Genomic DNA, 23,908 nt, shown 5'->3' on the forward strand with positions numbered 1-23,908 from the left:
GGGCAACATCGCGCTTCTTTCTCCTTTTCTTTTCCCACTTGTCAGAGCGGGAAGGACCTGCCTTGTTAGGAGTGGGTTGCTCAGGGCGCGGGACATGCCACGCCCAAGCCTCCGCTGCCTTGGCGCACTTGTCGGCCAACGCGAAGAGCTCTGCAGTGGTCTCGACCTCATGCGTACCTAGCTTTTCAAGCATCCGCTCGTCGCGGACACCCTGCCGGAATGCGACGATGATGGCATGGGGGGTAATCTGCGGGATGGTGTTGCGGACCTGGCTGAAGCGCTGTATGAAGCGCCTCAGCGTCTCCCCCACTTGCTGCTTCACGGCATGGAGGTCGCACTCCAAGCCGGGGCGTGTGAAGGTGCCCTAAAAATTGGCCACAAATTGGTGGCACAGATCATCCCAGGAGCTAATAGATCCTGAGGGTAAGTTCATAAGCCAGGAGTGGGCAGAGCCCCTCAAGGCTACGTGAAAGTAGTTGGGCATAACCTTTTCACCCTCGCCCGCCGCTTGGACGGCGGTGGTGTAGATCTGGAGGAACTCGACGAGGTCGATGGACCCGTCGTACTTCTTTGGTAGTTCTGGCCGGAACTTCGTGGGCCAGTTGACCCGACGGAGCTCACTAGAGAATGCGCGGCAGCCCGTGTCGTATCCCACAACGCCAGCAGTGCCCTTGGGGGATGAACGCCGGTGCGCCAGGGAACCCCGGCGCATAGAGGAAGCCTGGTCCTCTGCCTCGGCCTCACGTCGGGACTCTCGGTGGCGCTCGAGGGTGACACGCTCATCCTCGACAGCCCTCCGCTCATTGAGGTGTAAGCGTAGGTCCTGAGCTCTTGTAGTGACCAAGGGGGCGGCACTCCGCCTGGAGCCCCCCAGCCGGTTCTGCCGCCACCCGAAGATGGACCGGCTTTTGTTGCACCGCGGTGGGAGGTTGCACGGGAATTTTCGGCCAGCACATGTCGGTGAGCCGTGCCCACTAAGGCGGCCACCTCCTGCAGCCAACGGCCTTCGGGGTTTCCCCCGCTGCCTGGATAGGCGGGTGCCTGAGGATTGCTTGCGCTGCAAGCAAAGCGCTCCCAGGGCTGGTGTCACCAAAGGTGAGCCTACGCCGTAACGGTGCTCGGCGCTGTTCGGACATAGATCTTGCGGCAGGGACATGTGTCGCCTGCTGAGGGTTGGGTGGCCCTCCTGCGGCGGCGCCGGCCCTGCTGAGCCCAACGCCGTTATCCCCGAAGTAGGGAGGCGCCGTATGGGCCGACTGCTGCTGCTCCATGCATAATATATCTTAAACTTCCTATCTTGACATATTGTCTAGTTGTGTATATGCTTCTTTCTCATCATATGTATACACACATAATTCATTTGTAGTGCTATCCATACAATTGGTATCGTTTTTATTGAATCATGATTTGTGATTCTCCCATGTGTTCTAATATTTTTCTCTTTGAGTTCAACATGTGCATATAACATTTTTGGGAGATTATTGATAAAGGGAGAGAATTTTGATGACTAAAGTAAGATGCAAGTTGCAAGGTGAACAATGTGGAGGAGATTATAGCAACTAGCAAGATGTCTAGGAATACCGAAGTTGACAAAAGAGGAGGAGAAAAAGAAGCTCTTGCATGGATCGATCAAGAGAGATAGTGATGATGGAGAAATAGGAGCTACAACAAAAGAGGACTAAGTGGTAAGAACATGCATCTAAGCAATATGGTAAGATTTTGTGCTTATTTATGATCTTTACATTTGGTATCATTTATTATTTACTACTTGCTTTGGTTGTGTTGTCATTAATCATCAAAAAGGGGGAGATTGTAGCAAAAATAACCATATTAGACCATGATTGTGATTTTGGTGATTAATAATAACATAGTCAATGAGACTAACATATTTGTCAAGAATATATGTTAGTAGGTCTCATGGATGCAATACATGATAAAGCCACCACAGCCGAGATAAAGTTTAGTCGAATTGGAGAAGTCTCAGGAAGATTTACCTCACCAGATGGTCCGGTACTATAGATGTTGAGCTCACCAGAGCATATTTGACAAAGGGAGAGAGAGGCCTGAAGACCTCACCGGCTTCCAGTGATTAGCAAGTGTGCTCACCGGAGCAATTCTTTTAGAGAAGGGTGTCGTGATGAAGAATAAAGGCTAAGTCTCATCGGATAGTCCGGTGATCAAAGCATGGGAACACCTAAGTGTTTCTGTCCAGAAGGCAGAATAGAACAACCCACCAAATAGTCCAGTGATCAGAGGAAGATACACACCGGAGAATTTCCACCAGAGAAGGTTGCAGCCATGGAAGATCAAAGATCAACATGCTGGAAAGTCCAGTGATGAAGCAAGGCTACACTAGACAATACATCAAATAATGAACAGTGCAAAGAGGCAGAACGAAGTTCAAGACACCGGATAGTATGGTGATGAAGTGATGTGCATCGGATGCTTACACCAAAGTAATTTACACAGAGAGAATGCAGTTGGCTCAGATGTTAAGTATATATTCACCGGATAATCCGGTGATGGAGATAAAGTATGCACCAGAGTGTCATGTGTTCACAGAGGCTTGAGTGGGGGTTCCAACGGCTAGTTTGTGAGATTGTATTCACCAGATGATCCGATGTTAGTACTATTGTTTTCACCGGATCATCCGGTATTAACAACTTTTCTGAGTCATTGGGTTAACGACTAGGCATGGGTTTGATGCTATAAATACCCCTTCACTCAGTCATTTGAGGTTGCTGGAGTCCTGAGAAGTTCATGCACACATGAGAAGACATCCAAGCCACCAAAGTGCTTAAAGTGATCATTCAAGACGATTAAGCGTACCATTAGAGAGTGATTAGTGTTTATAGGCCTAGAGAGTGTGTTGCTAGGTGATTGCTGCCTAGAGATTGGATCAAGAAGTGATCCAAGCTTGTACCTCTCGGTACGCCGACGCCTTGGAGTCTTGGTGATTCACCAGCAAACTTGTTGACCCTCTAACTTGGTGTAGAGCGGCGACGAGAAACGTGTACGGGGATGTGGAGACCCTTACCTTGGTGGCTCAAGTTTCAAAATGATCACGGCGGTAAGAAACCATAAGAGAGACTAGTGGTGAGACCTTGCCTTGGTGGCTTGGTGGCTCATCCGGATGGAGGCCTTGCCTTTGTGACTTAGTGGCTCAAGAGCTGTGACCAGGTGCCGACCGGAAGCATAACCTTAGTGGAGCTCCAATGTAGACTATAGGTGATATTTATGCTATCGATAGACGGGATAAAAATCCCTTATACTGAGTTTGCTCTTATTACCTTATTTACGTTTCCGCATTTACTTTCTTATAATTTACCTTTATAGATAGGTTGAAAGCTCTTTTAATTGGTAGAATAGACTCACTAGATAGAAATTGATATAGGTTTATATTGTGTAGTTTTTGGAGCTGAATAGAATCTAAGTGTTATTCACCCCCTCTTAGGACATCACCGATGCCTTCAGTAACAACGGAGTATTTCTTGCAGAGAAAAATGCAAGTACAGAAGACTGAAGATCAACCTACCGGATGGTCCGATGCTTGGTTTGTGCACGTCATATTATATCGCTGGAGCATTTCTTGCAGAAACAGCTGCAAGTGTTGAAGAATGAAGAGCAACCCACCGGAACGTCCGGTGCTCTAAGGATGAATGCATCAGAGTATTTTACACAAAAGGCTGCAAAGGCTCAGATGGCTCAAGATAACTCACCGGAAGGTCCGGTGATGGATTTAAAGGCATACCAAAGTGCCCGATGTTCACAGAGGCTTTGAGGCTAGTTTCTGAGGTTGTATTCACCGGATAATCTGGTATTAGTACTACTTTCTCATCGGATCACCTGGTGTTAACACCTTTTCTGAGTCGTTAGGAAAATAACTAGTTGGTGGGTTTGAGACTATAAATACACCTCCACTCGATCATTTGAAGGTGTGGCATGCTGCTGGAGTCTAGAGCAAGCTCATATACACTTGAGAAGACATCCAAGCTACCAAAATGCTTACAATGATCATCCAAGGTAATTAACCATAAAATTAGAGAGTGTTTAGTATTTATAAGCCTAGAGTGAGTTCTAGCTGGGTGCTGCAGCTTGAAGAAGGGATCAAAGAATGATCCTAGCTTGTACCGAGAGATACTCCGGCACCTTGGAGTCTTGGTGACTTATCGACATCTTGGGTCTTGGTGGCTCAAGCTTGTTGACCCTCCGACTTGGTATGGAGCGGTGGCAATGTACGGGGACGCGGAGACCCTCACCTTGGTGGCTCAAGATCCAAAGTGATCACATCGGTAAGTGACTATAAGAGAGGCTAGTGGTGAGACCTTGCCTTGGTGGCTTATCAGGCTTAAGACCTTGCCTTGGTGACTCGATGGCTCAAGAGTCATGACTGGGTGTCGACTGGGAGCATACCATTGCTGGAGCTCCAACGTGGCAAGGGGTGACATTCATGTTGTCGATATAACAGGATAAAAATTTCCTGTGCCGAGTTTATGTCTCTACCTTATTTACGTTTCCATATTTACATAATTGTAATTTACCTTGCTAAAGTAAGTTGAAATCCTCTTGAACGGTAGAGTAGATATATTAGATAAATTTAGAGTATATTTAGATAGAAGTTGAGATAGGTTAAAAATCTTTAAGAGCTATTAGTTTCTAAGTGTCCTAATTTACTCTCCTCTTAGGACATTACTGTTTCTTACAATATCGCCCATTTGAAAGATGGCATGTCATATCTCCCATTGAATAGGCGACATGTGCCTATCACCCTTCTAACGGGTGACAAGAGCATAAGATTGCAATTTTTTTAAAACAGGTACATATATTTACAAATATTCGATATAAAAATATACAAATAAAAAAATCTCCTATATTAGACGGACTTGGACCGTAATTATCTTATTTTGACTTCGTGTAATCTTATTCGTAATTTTGAAGCAATTATGTTGGCTAACAAGACGAGTCTACGTAATTTACTTCAATTCAATTCGGAATTGGCTTTGAACTTTAAAGTAAACACCGTACCGGAGTGAATTTGAATCAATCCCTGATTGATGTAGTGCCACATGGTCAAGTTTGGGGGCAGTACTGATCTGATGTTTCTCTTTCGACCATTCAGTTTTAGCTCTTAGCCTAGTGATTTCGTTTACCTTGATAAATTAAAATAAAAATAGTTGATCCGCCATGTCAAAATGTAGTTCCATAGTAAACCGATGTATCGTAACTGAGGCAATTTTTGAAGACGTAATTTATTGGTGGTCGATGATACCTTGCACACATTTGTAGGTAATTGGTGATGTACATTAGTGAAAGGGCAATGGGATTAATACCTTGCATATATTTGTAGGTAGTTAGTGAAGACCACTAATGAAAGGCAAGTAATGCAATCGATATCTTGCACATATTTGTTGGTAGTTGGTGAAGTAGTGAAAAGACAAGTAATACCTCATCCAATGTTCTATCTCGGCTACGTCTTAGACATTAATTAGGGTCAAATTAGATAAAAAATTTGATGTGAGAAGTAATTTAAAGATAACAGAGAATAAACTTACATCTTTTACAAGAACATAGAGTTTTTCACGCGTTATCTCCTCTCCCATGCAGATCTACAGCGTCCTGTTCCTTTCTTCTCCATGGCTCAAGTCTGTGGTTGCCCCTCCCATCCCTAGCACAAGCGAAGACGATGCCATCACCACCATGTTGCAAATCTTGTTGTGAATCCTCTTCTTCTGCTCCCAGTGCAGTTGCCGCTGTCGCTTGATTCTTTTTGCCCCTCCGGTCACCAGATGAATGGGTCGCAGGGAGAAGAAGCGTCGCAAGAACGCATCACCTCCATGCTTGAAGGCTGCCACCACCGCAATCCACTTCAGCCAAGGCGCCGCCGCGTGACTGCTCTGGTGCCGATGCTAGTTGGTCGGCCACCATGTCAAGCAGTAGCTCTGTTCCTGTTGATTTCTCTGACAGAAAACAAACTCCAAATTATTGGTAAATATGGGTTGCATTGCTATCCATCTTGCTCCCTAATTTTTTTCCGCGATGATACGGAGTTTAGCCAATGACTACAAGAAGCATTGATGCCTGTCTTGCATTATTTTTCAGCGATGATATGGAGTTTAGCCAATGACTGCAAGAAGCATTGCAGGCTATCTTGTATTGTTGTTGAGATTGGGGACATTGAGTGCCAAGAATATTGTATTCATTCGTACCTTTGAATGTTTTTTGGTGTAAATTAGACAGTTTAGGCAACAAGCATTGCTGCAGATCAGAATTCTACATTTATTTTCATTGTTTATTTGGTTTCTCCTTTGTGCTTTAAAGATTTGCTCTTGGTTGTAGTATACCGTAGATAACTTGCTTAATTTGCAGAGGTAATTACGGATGGCTAAAATCCAGTACAATTATAATGTGACATCCATATTATCAATAACACTGAGCTAAATTTGATTGGAAAGAGATGTATCAGTATCGAACAATACAAATTCATCTTGCTTCTACATATATCAACTGTCTAATAGAGTACTTGGTAAAAGAAAGTAATGCATGTGGCCACATAATTCAAGTAAGCTTTGATAAAAAAATACAACACGTAATTGCCTTGGTGGACATAAAAAAACAACCGATAGATATCAATTAGACAGCACCTTAGGCATTAGGCACTGGAAGTGTCCTAATGATTAGTATCGCTGCAAGTTCCTATTATATTCGTTTGCATAGCTTTTGTTGTTTGTAATAAATCCTTTTTTGTGCTCAGGCCAAATGGTGTCTCATGTCGAGAATTAATTCATGATTGCATAGTGATCCTGTCTTTGCGTACTAGCTCGTGGGTCATGAGGTCAACATGGGCGTAAGTCGGTTGGACGCATAGCATAGCTGCGGAGCGACCGAGCGTTCCCGTTCCGGTTCCGGTTCCACCGCGAGTCGTACCAAGTCAACGAAACCGAACCCACGTCCAACCCACCTCGCCAACCCGTCTGCTATACTCCTCTCGTTTCCAACCCCGGTAAAAAGTAAAAATCCCAGCAACACCCACGCGGCTACGCAAAGTGATTTCGCTCCCTCCCTGAGAGAGCAACACCGTCACGCCCCACCACCAACCTATCCCCCCACCGCGTCACGACTCACGCCACGCGCGCCTCCCCCACTCAGATCGGTGGCGAGGGGAGAGCGCGGGAGATGGCGAAGTCGAGCGCGGACGACGCGGAGCTGCGGCGCGCGTGCGCGGCGGCCGTGGCGGCGTCGGGCGCGCGCGGCGAGGAGGTGACCTTCTCCATCCGCGTCGCCAAGGGCCGGGGCATCTTCGAGAAGCTGGGACGCCTCGCCAAACCCCGAGTCCTCGCGCTCACAGGTCAGTGGTGCCCTTCCTATCCCTCCCCCCCTCTCTCTCTCTCCGCAGCTTTGCTGTACCTGCTTAGATTTGGTTGCTGTGCTGCGCTTGCGAGGGAGGATTCGGTTTGACGAGCGTCGAATTGGGCACCTCGGTGCGAATTCAGTTGCCCGGAGAGGGTTGTGCTGAGTTGGAGCCGAGTTGGTGTTCTGCCGCTTGATCTTCACTTATGAGACTCTTGTCCGGAGGGTTGTGATCTGGTAGCTTGGATCCAACCAAGGGCCGTGGTTGGGTTTGCTAGCCTGAATCGTTATGCACTTATGCTTGGCGCTGGCTTGAGCAGATCCATTTTGCTTATCTGATGCTGTTAGCTCTAAATCATCAAATTTACTAGATTTTCTTGCATGTGCCACTGACATCCCAAACATCCCACCACAGGGTGCATCAACACAAATTTGTCATAATTTTGTAAGTTGTACTTGGAGCTCCAAGCTACCAATACTGGAAATAACATACATTTGGAAATTGGACCACTACAATGGATCCACCCAGGACATTGTACCTGGAAAGTGCAAATGAGGGGTCCCAAAACCTAACACATGGATTGATAGCAACAATTAAGCGGTGGAGAAGATGAGAATAGCTGCCAGCCTAAGTTGACTAGTCAAGTTGTTTAGCTGTTTGACATGTCCTTGTGAACTGAATTTAGCAGGAGCTGCCACAGTTGGCTAGAGGTCATGATGCACCCTAATAACTTTCAAGATAATGACACCATTGTTGTGGTGAGAGTCCAACGTACCTCGGAAAAACAAATGTGGTTGGAGGCATTTATTTTTCTCCCTTGGGAATGGGTTTGATCAGTCCAGGAGTTTTCCAATCCAGTTCCTACCCAGATATGCTCATTGTGCATAGTTTTTGTACATACTTTGGACTGCTTTCATCTTGATTGTGTTGGATCCAAGCCACACAGGCATTGCTGAACAGGGCCACCCAGATACAGTAGCTTAGTTGATATTGTTTCAAAAGATTTCTGTGAGTCCGAGCAGAAGCTGGTTGCTTTGAGGATTTCAAGAACAGTGATTTTCTTTATTCAAATAACAGCTGTTCCTTGAACTGAGGCATTATTTCGTGTACTTACAAATTTCTATGTGCAAATCCCTTGAAGCACCTGTATGAAGCTCAAAATTGGTTGTAATGACCTCATTCTGCTCTGCATATCATCAGTTTAGCTTGGCTTGCTATACACTTTGTTGCTATGTGAATTTTATTCGTTTGCACGTGCAAGGAGAGATTGGGTCTGTGATGTAGGATCAGAGAGTCTGGTTAGAGGGAATTTGATCTTGCTCTTGGAGCTAATTCCTGGAGCTAATTCCTGATTGACTTGAGTCATGTGTCGATATGACAACTTTAGTTCAGTATTTGTTGTCCGCACAGAACATGATATGGCTAACATGGATTTATTAATCTTGGAAATTGATTAATATTTCTTTTGCTAGCTCTAGCTTGGGAAGCGTATGATTAGAATTTAATTATCTATGTGCTTGCAAACTTAAGGTGTAACAGTTTCACTATAGCATGTATATGCTTGCAACATCCGCTGAACAGTTTCAACTTCATGCAGTTAAACAATCATCAAGAGGCGAGGCAAACAAAGCTTTTCTCCGAGTATTCAAGTATTCATCTGGTGCAGTACTTGAGGTTTGTTTTCTGTACTGGAACCTTACTAGCTAATAGTTGTCCAGTACATGACATGAATGGGTTTATCTTGTTCAGTGGCACCAATTGTTAACCTTTCAATAGGCTATAGGTGCCGGTGTTGACAGATGGAGCCACTGTTTGATCACTGTATTTTCATTGCATACATGTACTATTATCTTACTTTCTGTTGTTGTATACCACCCTTCCTCATGATATGTACACATGAGCTTTGCCACGAGCTAGTTTTCAGTATTATAATACCCCTGCATCAATAAACAAATTTTATTAGTTTTTCCCTGGCACTTGGTATAGGTTACTGTTCTTATTTCTTAACCTTTTTCTTTTCCAGCCAGCCAAACTTTACAAGTTGAAACATCTTACAAAGGTTGAGGTTATATCAAATGATCCCAGTGGTTGTACATTTGTTCTGGTACTTACTTTAAGTCATCTTTTGTATTGTCTTTATGGAGTATTTAAGGAAACAATTGGCTATCCACCGCTAACTCTTCTTTACTGAACTGAATGTCTGGATTTCAGGGGTTTGACAACCTTAGAAGTCATAGTGTTGCACCTCCACAATGGACAATGCGCAACATTGATGACAGGTTGTTGCCTAGAAAGTTTGCTCTGTGGTATTAGACTCTGCTAGACTGCTACTTCTATTCATCTTCTTTTGTCTCATCTTCTTCACATGTCACTCTATGCTATTTATTTGGCAGAAACCGCCTACTTTTTTGTATCTTGAACATGTGCAAAGAGATACTTAGTTATCTTCCGAAAGTTGTTGGCATTGATATCGTGGAGCTAGCTCTCTGGGCAAAGGTATACATTACAACCTTTTCCATCCATTACGAGCTTTCTATTGACTTGCGTTTGGTACCGAATCAACCAATCACTCTCTCTCTGCTTTCTAACATCTGGGGTACTGTTATTGCTCGCAGTGATGTCAAAGAGATCTAATTCAACCAAACTGTTTATACAAGCTGCTGATATATTTCTTTTGTGCTTCTTAAATGACTTTCATTTATTTGGACTTATCTGGTGCAAATCATAATTTTGCTGAAAATTTTGGAAACTAATTTTGTTTAAAAACTAAATCAATAGGAAAAATTTGGCAAAACTTTTGAAGGAAGTTCTCCATTTTGTTACATATACATTTAACATTTCAGTTTCGAACTCAGTTTGAGTTTGGACAAATGAAAGTAGAAATCTTGTCACAGAAAAAGTGACGTTTTGGACCGCATGTAGTGAAATATTTAAACTTTGGCATGTTTATTTTCTTGGATATCGAGATTGAATATTTGAATATGATATTACTAGATTTATCTTGAAAAGTAGTTTGATAATATCATAATTTTGCTTTGTGATGTAGATACATTATAATATAAATTAGAGATCACATTTATGTTTTGAAGACCATGTTAATGTCCGAAATGACGCCTTTTTGTTACCGGAGGGAGGATAAGTTCCAGAAAATGGAACAAGAAAAGACTGAAGTTACTATTCATGACAGCTTTCTCGTTTTCATTAGACCTCAGTTTTGGGGTATTTTTGCATGTTGATTTGATACTCAAAACCAATTAAGTTTTCTTGTTTTCACCAAAATGATGTTTTTTTGCTTGATACGTTCGCTTGATTGATTGCTGTCTGGATGGTTTTCTAATAAACCCTTTTCAGGAAAACACACTGACACTAGATAATCAAGTGAGCACCCAAGATGGCCAAGAAACATCTGTTGCTACTCAAACTGAGAGGAAAGTAATAGTAACTGTTGAAAATGATCTTGTGTCCCAAGCAAAGGAGGAGGAGGAAGACATGGAGGCACTTCTAGACACGTAAGTACAGGCTATATCTTATACAGAGACTTCTTGCCCCCCTGATTATGATTATTGCAAAATATTCCAAACTGTATACTTTAGCTGTTTCTTATTCTATTAATTCTTTTAACAGTTTGCCAGTTGTTAAGGGTATAATAGTTAAGGGTATGAGTCATATCCAAGTCTAGGATTTTTCCCATCCACCTCTATATAGTGCTCATTGGGTCTCAATGTAATCATCCAACATTTGTCAATCTATACAAACTTAATATTGTATTAGAGCCTAGTTAGGGTTAGGTTAGATCTCGATCTAATCCAATCATGATCCATCCTCTCTCTCTCTAGCCGCATGTATCCTATTCTTCATCTTCACGCCGCTGCCCATGTCTTGAGGTTGCTCGCGGGTTTGCCGTCATCCACTGTCTTCGATTTGACCACTCGCTTGTCCACAGCTCCCTGCTCGTGGGTCTCCATTGTCGCAACAGTCCCGTCGCGGTCGTTGCGGATCCCGCAGTGGCAGCCTCATGTCGGCTGCCACAACCCGTTGTGCCCCCGCCCGCCTCATCGTGTCGCCCGTCTTCTGTCGTCTTCGATCCAGTTGATGTCGTCTCGTCGTCCACGTTCGCCATTCGACGTCCACAGTTGCAGATCCATCGTCGCGGATTCGCCTTGCGCTGGCATGTCGTCCGCCACAGCCCATCACATCTTTGACCGCCGCCAAAGCCCGTCACATCTTCAACCACCGCCACGGCCCGTCGCATCTTCGACCACCTGTTGTGTCTACCGCGACCCGTCGTGGATCGTCGCTGCGGCGAGGGATCCATCTTTCGCCGCCGCTGTCTAGTAGCCCGTCGCGAAGGCGTCTTCTCTGCCTGTCCGGCCGTTCGATGTGTCGTCGGGTCGCTGTCACCACTCGACGGGCATTGTGTAGATTTGCATGTCTTCGGCCACCGTCAATCGGATTTGGTTGATCCGGTTTCAATCCGGCCAATTGGGATTGGGCGTGTTGTCTCGTCTCGAACCGCGAGTACTTGTCAGTCAGAACCAACCATGTGGGCTACGGATCTAACCACAAGCCTCTCTCTGCTGCTGGAGGTGTTCTGCTACGGGTGGTGGTGGCGCTACTAGCTTGCTACGGGGAGGACATACGCAGTCCGCCTGTCTGACCGTCATGGTCTCACATCGCACGCCCATCACTATGGATCTGCAGCTTCGCCCTCGGCCGCTTCTCGTCTATTGCCGAGCCGTCATCACGCGCCAGGTAGCGTGCCTCCCCGTCCTCATCGCACATGGATCAGATCTGCAGTCGCCAGGTCTCCCATCACCTTCCGCAAGTCGTCGTCGTCCATCGTCGTGGCCTCTATTGTCGCGGCCCTTTGCTACCCATCAGGTCGTCCTTCGTTGCGGCTGTTGCCACACCTCAAGGCCGTCGTCGCTTTCGTTGTCATCAGGCCTCTTCTGTTGCTGCTCAGGTTGTTTTTCCGTTGCGTCCAAATCTACTGTTAGTGGTTTTTTCTCCGCTGTGTCTGTTCATTCAAGTCCACACATATACTCTTTCAGTTTGACTTTGCCTTGCGTGTCCACAAATTTTGTTAGTCAGCCAATTGCTTCTTTTGTTCTGTGGTTAGCCGAGTCTCATCGATTTGGCTAATCCCATCACCATCGTCGTTGATGAGACCTTGCCTTCTTGGTCCTTTCGTGGCCATCTTGCTACACATCATGATCGATGGCCCCCTTCGTCGTCATCACGATACTGTCTCATTGTTTGCTATCTTGCAACAGTGATATCTCTATTCTCCCTTCAGCTTGATTTGACACATCTCACTATTTTCGTTGTGTTCAAACGCTCCAAAGCAAGATTCATATTTGAGGTATTTGCTAAAGTACGGGTCATGAAGGCAGTACCCCTTGTGGAGGAGTTTGTTTTCACATCAACATTGTTCAAGAGTTGCACGCTTCGACGACATCTTCGATATCAGACTTCAATGTATCATTTTTTTTAAAGTCTAGTGCTCAGTGTCAACTCTTCAAATGCAACGTCATTGCATTCACGTTGCATTGTGTGTGTTGGGGGACGGGGGGGGGGGGGGGGGGGGGTTAAGGGTATAAGAGTCATCTCCAAGTCTACGGTTTCCCCCATCCACCTATGTAATCATCCAACATTTGTCAATCTATACAAACTTAACACCGGTATAGTTCTATTAGTTTATTTAGCAGTTTTTCGAACTCCAATCTACTGATTAGTTTGCCTATCACTTGCTTCTAAATATTAGTCTCTCTGAAATGCTTTTTTGGTGGTACTATAATCTTACCATTGTAAATAATGCAGGTATGTTATGGGCATAGGTGAAGCAGATGCTTTCTCTGAGAGATTGAAGCAGGAGCTTGTTGCTTTGGAAGCAGCAAATGTGCATCAATTACTGGAAAGTGAGCCTTTAATAGAGGAGGTATTTCCTTCTACAATCCGTTGCTATGTAGTATAAAATTTTTATGCAATGATAATGATATATTACAGCATCTGACTGCTTGTATGCATCTCACTTTACTCTGAAGTGAGAACTGTTGATGTTTTTTGGCAGGAAAGTTTATTCCATATACTGATCCAGCTGCATGGATTTGCAGGTCTTGCAGGGTTTGGATTCTGCTAGTGCAACTGTAGATGATATGGATGAGTGGTTACGGATCTTCAACCTGAAGCTCAGGCATATGAGAGAAGATATTGCATCGGTATGCCTGAGGGGTTCTATTCAATAAGATGCCTAATTCTTTTGGAAGTGGAAATATATCCCAAGTTTATTCAATTAACACGCTAGAAGCATAGTTGTAAAAACCAGACTGGACTGCAGTTTGACCTGAAAAGATCAGGGCCAGCGGTTGGTCTGATTAGGTATGGGAAGAGACACTGGTAAGGGAAAAAACCGTGGAAACATTGAAATCATGCCTCTGTATGTTGTCATGGGTTAAACCACTTACCCGCCATTCAAAACCCATCCATGCTTGACATGTGTATGGTATAGCAATATACAGTAGTTTTCCTATGGTAGCGTACCGTTTATATGAGCCACACTCATGTCCTTGCATCAAAATATTTTAAATGTATTTAATTATTTATTCAATATTTTTGATGAATTGTCAGTTGGGCCACTGAAACCGGTCAACATGTCACGAGTCTGGTATGAGCATGATCCACTTTTTAAAACAGTGCATAGAGGCAAAAGCAATCTTCAGTTTTGTTTTCAGAAAATAAATGTTTCCAAACTGATTCCCACTGGCAACTTGGATGTTTTCAAGCATAGTTCTGTACTAGAAACTAGAATGGACCTAGAAGGTTTAGAAATTGAATGAACTCAAAGCTAGCTAGTTATAATCAGTTTCAGAATCTTAGATGGGATTCTTCCTTTATCATTGTCGTGGACTTTGAACTTTAAGTTTTTTTAATCCTGGTGTAGTCATTTGTTACTTGAAGACACATTCTTCTAGATGCTTATAAGAAAAATCTTCACAAAACCCGAATCCCATGGCATCTTATTTTGCAGATTGAATCACGTAATAACGGCTTAGCGATGCAGTCTGTAAATAACAAAGGACTCATGGAAGAGCTAGATAAATTGCTTGAACGTTTGCGAATTCCACAGGAGGTACAGTGCAGAGAGAAATGATATTCTTCTCCCTAAATTTGGTGCCTAATATTTGGTTATTTTATTTAAATACAATGCAGTTTGCAGTATCATTAACTGGAGGTTCTTTTGAAGAGTCACGGATGCTGAAAAATGTTGAGGCATGTGAATGGTTGACGAGGGCCATTCGCAGCCTTGAAGTGCCAAATTTGGACCAATGCTATGTTAACATACGAGCTGTAAGCTATCTCCATCATTTTTGTTTGTGCTATTAGTACATTTACTGATGCAAAATCAAATACAGGCATTTTGTCATGTTATCATTGGAGAGTAGTAGCACCCTGAAAATATTAATAAATCCTTACTATGTAAAGGATCCACCTATATTGGTTAAAGGAACAAGCCTGAAGGGCTTCTGACATTTGCTTCAGATAATGGAGGAAAGTTCTGGACTCATCGTGAGATGCACACAGCCTACTACACTTTTGCAGCACAAAGCTGAATACTTATAACAAATAACAAGCTATACGATGTTTGAAGCAAAATTCAAGCAACGCATAGACTATATGCTTGGCAAAGAATTCTATGACAATGACTCCCAAAGAATGGCACCTTTGGTTGTCTCCTCTCTTTCCTCCTCCCGCCGCAGCAGGGACCAATATCGCAACCAATATGCTCCCCTGAAAACAACCTGCATAAAAGTAGTATCTTTGCATTTGTCAAAGACAATATCATTTGGGCAAAGCCAAATTTACCAACATAGAGCTTCAACCCCGACCAAGATTTTTCTTTTCTTTTGCTCCCAAATCCAAGAGCCAATCCCCAAACATATGGGTTATACTCCTAGGAGTATTCAAACCTAGAGCTTCTGCCATTAAGTGTAGTATTTCATAGAACCATTAATGGGTTGGGATGTCACCGTTTCTTTGTGAGAGCTTAAAGTTCAGTTATGGCCGTACATCTCTGAGCAAAAACTTTCTTTTGAAACATCTTGCCAGGTTAGGGACAAAAGAGCAGAGCTGGAGAAACTGAAAACAACTTTTGTTCGACGAGCATCGGAGTTTTTGCGGAACTACTTCTCTAGCTTGGTGGACTTCATGATTAGTGACAAAAGCTACTTTTCTCAGGTTTCTTCATAGCCCCAATTTTTACTGAAATATTTCCTTATGCCATTTTTATAAAGTGAGATGACTTAGAGATTTCACTTTGAACTGAAAGTAGCGAGGACAATTGAAGCGGCCTGATCATGCAGACCTAAGGTATAAATGCAGGACATATGCCCGACTTCTGCAGCACTTAAAGGTTCTAACCCTCTTAATTTTTCATGCAATCTGGCAATCTGCCTACACATTACTTATTTTACTCCATTCCCACTTTTAACATTTCTTGGTGCTCATTTATTGCAGAGTCTGGAAAAGAGCTGCATAGGTCCTTTAAGGAAGGCATACTGTCATTCCCTTAATTTACTACTTCGTCGAGAGGTCAGATAAAGATAATTGAATGCTAGTTTGATATGACATCTTATGCTATAACATCCATCCTATTTATTATTCTAGATATGCTTATTTTGTTTTGTATCTTGCGTTTAAACATCCAAGATTCAGTTAGTTTTGAGTCCTCCATTTAAGACTGATTATTATAAAATCGATTTGGCTTCTTTATTCACATTTCAAGGGTGGGAAAATTTAGAATTTATTCTCTTTCATTTTTGTTCAGGCACGTGAATTCGCCAATGAACTTCGTGCAAGTACAAAAGCACCCAAGAATCCTGCCGTTTGGCTTGAAGGCTCTAGTGGTTCTGGCCAGAATGGAAGCAGTGCTGATACTTCAACAGTATCTGATGCATACTCAAAGATGCTTACTATATTTATCCCACTTCTTGTGGATGAGGTTATTCTTTTTTCCCTTAAATTCAGCTACATGATTATATTTCGTTGACTTGATAGACAAGCTAATAACTTTTACATTTGCAGAGCTCTTTTTTTGCACATTTTATGTGCTTTGAAGTACCTGCACTTGTTCCATCTGGTGCTCCTAATGTTAATAAGAGTAAATCCGGAGGAAATGACGCAGATGATGACCTGGGTCTTTTGGATCCAGATGGCAATGATCTTCAACCTGGTATCTTTTCTTGTGCTGACTAATGCGAGTTTCTTGGGTGTAATGTTAATGCTCCTTTTCTTACATGATAACCTCTGCACATGATCTATTATATTCCTTCCAGATAATACATCTGCTGAACTGGGTACATTGAATGAAGCTCTTCAAGAACTACTTGATGGAATCCAGGTAGATATCATGATATAGAACACTAAAACCTTTATTCTCGCACCTGATAAAAGAAGAAACAACTTTTTTGAAAGAGCAAAAGTACTTCTATTACGGAAGTCAAATGTGCAATCTTTCTGCATTGCAACCTCCCATAAATGATTGTGAAATGTTTTCCCCCTTCTATTTCAGGAAGACTTCTACGCGGTCGTAGATTGGGCATACAAGATTGACCCCTTGCGCTGCATCTCAATGCATGGGACTACAGAGCGATACCTTTCTGGTCAAAAAGCTGATGCTGCAGGATTTGTTCGCAAACTACTTGATGACTTGGAATCAAGAATATCAGTACAATTCAGCAGGGTTGGTGCTCCCACCGAGGCTATGCCACTACATTGTAGCTATTCAGAACAGACTAGATTTCTGTCTACCTCTTGTTTGTGTCTTTATTTCCTCTCTTTTCAGTTTATTGATGAAGCGTGCCATCAAATTGAGCGTAATAATGAGAGAAATGTGCGTCAAACAGGGATTCTAGCCTACATTCCAAGGTATTAGCACTTGACGAATTGGCATTATGAATTGTATGTACAGTCCAGCCATTGCATTGGAGTTCCGAGAATTGTATAATATGTTGACCATCCCTAGTAGCCTGGTGCTATAATTTAATTCTATTTATGTATATTTCATTACAGAAATACTGACGAAACCTTCCATGTGTCCTGTCTCCCCTTTTGTATATTTTTATTGTTAATACGTTGGTACTTGCATGATTATTTACCAAACATTTTATTCAGTTGCACTTAGACCAAACAAAAATTCCTAAATTTTGTTGTATTTCATTAAGATACCTAGTGGTGCATATTATCCATAGGAATATACAAATTAAAAACGTTCCTGGTGAAACTTTGCCAATTTTTTTGTGAAACATGGTAAAACACTGCCTATACAAATAGCGAATTAAGTTAGCATGCCTCATCAGGATCTCAGTTACGTTTTGTTTATGCTAAGCTCTTACCCAAAAAATTGAAAACTGGCAAAAATCAGCCACCCTCCAGTGGTCTCATTCTCACCATTGTTGATTATATGATAAACTTTCTGCTACAAAAGCACTCTGGAAAAAATGCTTTTCTATTACAGGGTGTACTGTTGACAAGTTTCTGTCTTAAATATTTTCAGTAGTAGAAGCACTGCATATGTTCTGTCATATGTTGATCAAAGATTATTAATTTTTTATCAATTAGGGTTGCAAAAAAGACCAAGATCTGACTATTGTATGTTCTCTTAATAGATTTGCTGTCCTTGCATCACGGATGGAACAATATATTCTAGGGCAGTCCAGAGACTTAAGTGATAAAGCATACACAAAGCTAGTGAGTATAATTCCCTTCCAATCTTGCATGCATTTTGGGTATTACATATGCTCCTAGTAAATTTGGGTCATAAATTTAAATAGTACTATCATGTCTCGCGCTTTGCTGTGGATTGTTTTGATGATGTTTACTTGCTTATGAACTAGTAGACTATTTATAGTTTCTAAAGGGTACCCATAGAAACATGCCTTTTAATGAAAAATGTCCTGTTGTGCAAACATACATCTAGTTTTACAAACCTCCACTATTCACTAAAACATGTCTAGTCAAAGTGTCTCTTAGGTATTTAAGATCTGAGGGTTCGTATGCGAACTGAGTTTGATCCAATGGCTGTAATTTAGAGATAATATGGCATAATGTGGGTATTGCATTGGAATCAGTTTTCAAGTGGAGGGTTTAGTCCTAAGATTTGCTTTGATGCAAGATTTCTATTTACATATGTGATATCTGTATTAGGGTGGAAATCTCAATGACATCTTCATCTTTAATGATATTATTAGCAATTTGGGTTTGATTGAAATTTCTTTCAAAGGGAGAAAGTACACTTGGAGTAACATGCAAGACAATCTTTTGCTAGAGCAGTTGGATTGGTGTTTCACCACAGTTAACTGGTCTTCAGACTTTCCTAATTCTCTTCTACAACCTCTAGCTAAACCCCTGTTAGACTACATCCCTTGTATGGTGCAAATAGGAACCTCCATTCCTAAGGCTCAAATTTTCAGATTTGAGAATTTTTGGATTGATTACCCGGGTTTCTTTGAAACTGTGGAAAGTATTTGGAAATCTGAAGTAAGAGCTAGCAACAGTGCTACTAAAATCTCAGCTAAATTCAAGCTTTTGAGAAGGCCCTGAAAAGGTGGAGCAAAGGAATATCAAAGCTCAATAATCTGATAAAAGAATGTAACTCTGTTTTGGAAGCTATGGATAAGCTGGAAGAGCAAAGGCCCGTTTACACCCAAGACAGAAACTTCAGATTGATTCTTAAGTATAGGAAGGAATATTGGAGAAAGAGGTACACTATCAGATGGACTAAATTTGGAGATGAAAGTACAAATTTTTCCATGTTGCTGCTACAGAAAGATTCATATATAATACAATTACAAGTTTAGAATCTCAAGATGGAAGAATAAGACTGACCATTTAGAAAAAAACTGCAATTTTGTTTGAGACCTATAAAGCTAGAATGGGAACCTCTCTCAACCCCTTGATGCACTTTGTTCTAGAAGATCTTGTAATGAAACATGAAAAGTTAGATCATCTTTCTCATCCCTTTAGCAAGGATGAAATTGATAGGGCTGTTCATCAAATGCCCAATGATAGATCCCCAGGACCAGATGGTTTCAATGGTCTCTTCCTCAAGAGTTGCTGGAACATCATCAAAGAGGACTTTTATGATCCTTGCAATGATTTCTTCAATGGCAGTCTAAGTTTGCAGGCAATTAACAGCTCCTTTATTACTCTCATTCCAAAAAATAATAATCCAGTAGGGGTTAATGATTTTAGGCCTATCTCTCTGATGAATTGTGTTCTTAAGCTAATCACTAAGCTCATGGCCAATAGACTACGGTCAGTTATTATTCCAATTATCCATCAAAATCAGTATGGTTTTATAAAAAATAGAACAATACAAGATTGTCTAGCTTGGTCCTTTGAGTATATATATCAGTGTCAACATTCAAAGAGGGAAATTGTGGTGCTCAAGTTAGACTTTGAAAAAGCTTTTGATACTATTGAACATTCTTCAATTTTGAAGATGCTTCAACATCTAGGTTTCGACGACAAATGGCTTGACTGGACTCGTAGAATTCTTGATTCTGTTCTTCTCAATTGTGTCCCTGGCAAATTCTTTCAATGTAATAGGGGCGTGAGACAGGGCGATCCTTTATCGCCTCTTCTGTTTGTACTGGCTGATGAGTTGCTTCAATGCATAATTGACAAAGCTCATGAGAATGGTATGCTCAAACTTCCAATCCCGGCTGTGGGCACAAATGATTTTTCTATTATTTAGTATGCAGATAACACAATTCTCTTCCTGAATGCCTCTCAAATGGAATTATTTTGTCTCAAAGGAATCCTGGAATCTTTTACCTAATCAACTGGACTCAAAGTTAACTTCTCAAAGTCCTGCCTCATTCCTTTGAATCTCAGTCAGGAAAAGGCACAATGCATGGCTACTGTTTTTGGCTGTAAGTTGGGCTCACTTCCCTTCACATATTTAGGTCTGCCACTTGGAACCACTAAACCTAGAGTTGAACATTATGCTTCTCTTATGAATTAAACTAAAAGAAGGCTGAATTCTACTTCTTCTCTTCTCTCTCACGCAGGAAGATTGCAATTAACCAATTATGTTATTTCTTCTCTTCCAACCTACACAATGTGTACCCTGGAAATTCCAGCTGCCGTGATTGATTACATAGATAGAGCAAGAAGACACTGTCTTTGGAGAAAGTCAGACATTAATGTCAAAAGCAATCCATTAGTTGCATGGAAAAAGTTGTGCAAGCCCAAATCCAAAGGTGGTTTAGGTGTTGTCAACCTCAGAAATCAAAACAATGCTCTTTTGCTCAAACATCTTGATAAATTTTATAATCGAAAGGACTTACCATGGGTCAAGTTTATTTGGGGTACTTATTATCAAAATGGTTAAGTACCTCATGCTTCTTCTGAAAAAGGCTCATTTTGGTGGAAAGATGTCTTAAGACTTAGTGCTTTGTTCAGAGGTATTGCAGCTTGTTCTTTAGGATGTGGCAAAACAATTATGTTCTGGTCAGGTTTATGGAACAATCATCTGCTAGAACAAAAGTTACCAAGACTTTTTTCCTTTGCAAAGAACAAGAAAATTTCAGTGGCAGACTTTTTGATAAATAACAGTATAGAGGAACAATTCCACATTCCTTTGTCAGTTCAAGCTTATGAAGAATACACTAATTTACAAGATCTCATCCAGGGTATACAGATGCAAGGAAATGCCAAAGATACTTGGAATTATCTTTGGGGCTCACAGGTCTATTCATCCAAGAAATGTTACAATATGCCTTACAAGCACATCTCTCCTCCACAACCCTTCAAATGGATATGGAATTCTAAGTGCTGTAACAAACTTAGAGTTTTCTCCTGGCTGCTTTTGATGGATAGACTCAAGGAACATTCTCAAAAGGAAAAACTTCAAAGTGGACAATGACAATTACAATTGTGTTCTATGCAGCCTTCATTTTGAGGAAACAACCTTCCATCTATTCTTTGGGTGTAATTTCAGCCTGAGGTGTTGGAGCTCTATTGGCATGGTTTGGGATTTCTCCAAACCTTTCTTTGAAATGATGGTCAAAGCAAAAGACGCTTTCAATCGATCTTTCTTCATGAAAGCAGAGAAATGCCTTCATCTTTGAGCACAAGCAACCAAGTTTTCCTATCTGGAAGAGGAATTTCAAGGACGACATTTTCCTTCAAGCTCACAGATTTAAAGATGTTAATAGACAGGATATTCTAGACTGGATTTCTTCCTTTTCTTAGTAGTTTCTCTTTCTCAGCCGAGGGGCTTCTCTTTTCTTTCTCCCTGGTTTGGGTTCTTTGGTCTTGTATTTTCTGGTTACCCTCTTCGTTGTACAGTTTACCTCCCGCAGTAGGGGCCTCCCCTACTGTTTTCCCTGTCAAAAAAAAAAGTTTACATTATTTTTGTTACTTGAATATATTTCAATTAGGCTGTTAGTTTCTTCTATTTTCACTGTGTGACTAAACCATTCTTCGTTTTATGGAATAGGTTAGCACAATGTTTGCAACTTTGGAGAAGATTGCACAGAGTGATACTAAAACTGCAGACATTGTGTTGATAGAGAACTATGCTGCTTTCCAGAACAGGTTATGTTTCTTTATTTGTTTTTCTTAAACTTGGGCTTGGCCAAATCTTTAGCATCTAATCTATCTTGTATGCATCATTGCCTTGTCATTTTTTAATGCATAGATAGGTCACCAAACTAACAATATGTTATTATTTGATGCAGTCTTTATGACTTGGCTAATGTTGTGCCAACTCTTGCTAAGTTCTATCATCAAGCCAGTGAATCCTATGAACTAGCTTGCACTCGCCATATCAGCTCACTCATTTATCTTGTATGTAAATCTAGTCCTTTATACTTGCTATGGATATTACACATTTCTTCTGACAAATATGACATTTCTTATGGACCTTTGGCAGCAATTTGAGAGGTTATTTCAGTTTAATCGGAAAGTTGAAGAATTGACATACACCATTGCTGCTGAGGAGGTAAGCTAACTTCATAATACTATATAGTTTTAGTGTAAGGTTTCTGATCCTGACGTTTAATTCCAGTAGCTGACTATCCTGAAATGGATTGATTTTATTAAAATGGAATGTTTAAGGACTTGAGAATAGGCCCTTTTGGTACGAGTTAGAAACAATTTACCCTAAATTTTGCCAGTTGAAATAATATACCTTACTGGTTTGATGGGTTTCAGAGGAAACCATTTGGTTACTGTCTGATTCACCTGTACCGAAGGTTCCTTACCAGTTTCCACTGTGATTGCACAAGTATCATATTATTTATAAGTATTGCTAGCCAAATGTCTGGTCTATTGCCAGTCTTAGGTACTGCCTATGAACATAGTAATACAAAACTGAAAAGTTTTGGGTGGCTGATTGGGAGGCAGTAAGAGGTCGGTTATCCATTACACGTGCTAATTATTCACATGCTTGTACTATACATTCTATTGGAAGGTGGTAATAACGTCTTCTTGTTATTTTCTTTTGAGTGACCCATTTCACTTTGATTTCTTGAAATCCTCAGATCCCGTTCCAGCTTGGGTTGTCAAAAACTGATCTAAGGAGGGTGGTGAAATCCAGTTTGTCTGGGGTAAGTGAATAAAGAATAGTTTTGTGCACCTGGTGGAAGTTCGTTTCTAATGTGGTGCGAACATATCTCGTTAGTCCTCATTGAGTTATGATCTTACAGTGCCCATTACTCACTTCATCTTTTACTTTCGAAATGATGACAGCTATTTCATGGCCTTTATTTTGTTCTGTTGAAGAGGCTGGTGTTAACTCACAGTGAACATTTGAATTCACAAAAATTGTAAAATTGTGCAGATCGACAAATCAATCAGCGCCATGTATAGGAGGTTACAGAAGACACTGACCTCTGATGAGTTATTTCCGTCTTTGTGGGACAAGTGCAAGGTTAGCCACCTATTATTGTGCATGTTCAGCTCAAATCATCGTTTTTAAATGAGGATCAATGTCCAACTATGTTGATTTTCATAATCTGCTCAAAACTCGCAGAAAGAGTTTTTGGACAAGTACGAGAGCTTTGTTCTGATGGTAACACGGATATATGGAAACGAGCCCATCATGTCGGTTGCCGAAATGAAGGACATCCTAGCTAGTTTTTAGATACATTTACAGTGTGCCATGTATCATTTCACAGTGCGTGCAATAGCTATCTATATTCCATTCATTTCATTCAATTTTGCACTCACTTCTGTTGGGACGTATGAGTGTATCTCTATGTGTAATGGCCCTTGTATAGTAGTGGATGCGATATGCTATCTTAACTGATACGTGTTCTGCAGTCCGTCAGGCTTTGAAGTCCAATTCTACTGCTCCTGTTTGTAAATTATACGCAGAAGGACGTTTAGCTTATGCGTTATGACTATCAAATCACGGGCAGGTTTCCGATCCAAAATTTTCATGAGTAAATTGATAAATTCGTATGGCGTGTTTGGCATCCAATGTTTAGGGGAATGGGAGTTTGGAGGGTGGTGCTAATGGTGAGTGGTTTTGGCGTGTTAAGCTGCGTTGTT

At 41.6% G+C, this 23,908-nt stretch overlaps 1 protein-coding gene across 8 annotated transcripts; it reads left to right on the forward strand.

Annotated features, from left to right (window-relative positions):
• The first annotated feature begins 7,043 nt into the window (after positions 1-7,043).
• On the forward strand, positions 7,044-23,699 carry LOC133915843 (exocyst complex component SEC3A-like). 8 transcript variants are annotated; one of them, XM_062359189.1, is made up of 25 exons: positions 7,052-7,345; positions 8,946-9,022; positions 9,372-9,452; positions 9,560-9,627; positions 9,742-9,844; positions 10,700-10,857; positions 13,169-13,286; positions 13,462-13,566; positions 14,376-14,477; positions 14,558-14,695; positions 15,455-15,583; positions 15,678-15,758; positions 15,863-15,937; positions 16,173-16,346; positions 16,430-16,577; positions 16,681-16,745; positions 16,917-17,087; positions 17,190-17,272; positions 18,013-18,094; positions 21,852-21,949; positions 22,093-22,201; positions 22,287-22,355; positions 22,897-22,962; positions 23,196-23,285; positions 23,388-23,699. In XM_062359189.1, the coding sequence occupies exons 1-25, from the start codon at positions 7,174-7,176 to the stop codon at positions 23,496-23,498; spliced, it is 2,673 nt and encodes an 890-aa protein (XP_062215173.1). In that variant the 5' UTR covers positions 7,052-7,173; the 3' UTR covers positions 23,499-23,699. The 8 variants fall into 8 exon arrangements, 7 of the variants coding, with proteins under 7 accessions (XP_062215175.1, XP_062215176.1, XP_062215178.1 ...); XM_062359190.1 differs by lacking the exon at positions 9,372-9,452 and having other exon boundaries at positions 7,051-7,345; XM_062359193.1 differs by lacking the exons at positions 7,052-7,345; positions 8,946-9,022 and having other exon boundaries at positions 9,436-9,452; positions 9,560-9,654.
• The last annotated feature ends 209 nt before the right edge of the window (positions 23,700-23,908 follow it).

The sequence above is a fragment of the Phragmites australis genome, chromosome 4, assembly GCF_958298935.1.
Source record: "Phragmites australis chromosome 4, lpPhrAust1.1, whole genome shotgun sequence".
Taxonomy (NCBI): domain Eukaryota; kingdom Viridiplantae; phylum Streptophyta; class Magnoliopsida; order Poales; family Poaceae; genus Phragmites; species Phragmites australis.

Bases quoted from the DNA above. Each gene is read 5' to 3' on its own strand.
- LOC133915843 (XM_062359189.1), top strand. From the start codon at position 7,174: ATGGCGAAGTCGAGCGCGGACGACGCGGAGCTGCGGCGCGCGTGCGCG. The intron at 13,287-13,461 runs GTATTTCCTTCT...ATGGATTTGCAG, and splicing joins GTGAGCCTTTAATAGAGGAG to GTCTTGCAGGGTTTGGATTC. The intron at 14,696-15,454 runs GTAAGCTATCTC...ACATCTTGCCAG, and splicing joins GCTATGTTAACATACGAGCT to GTTAGGGACAAAAGAGCAGA.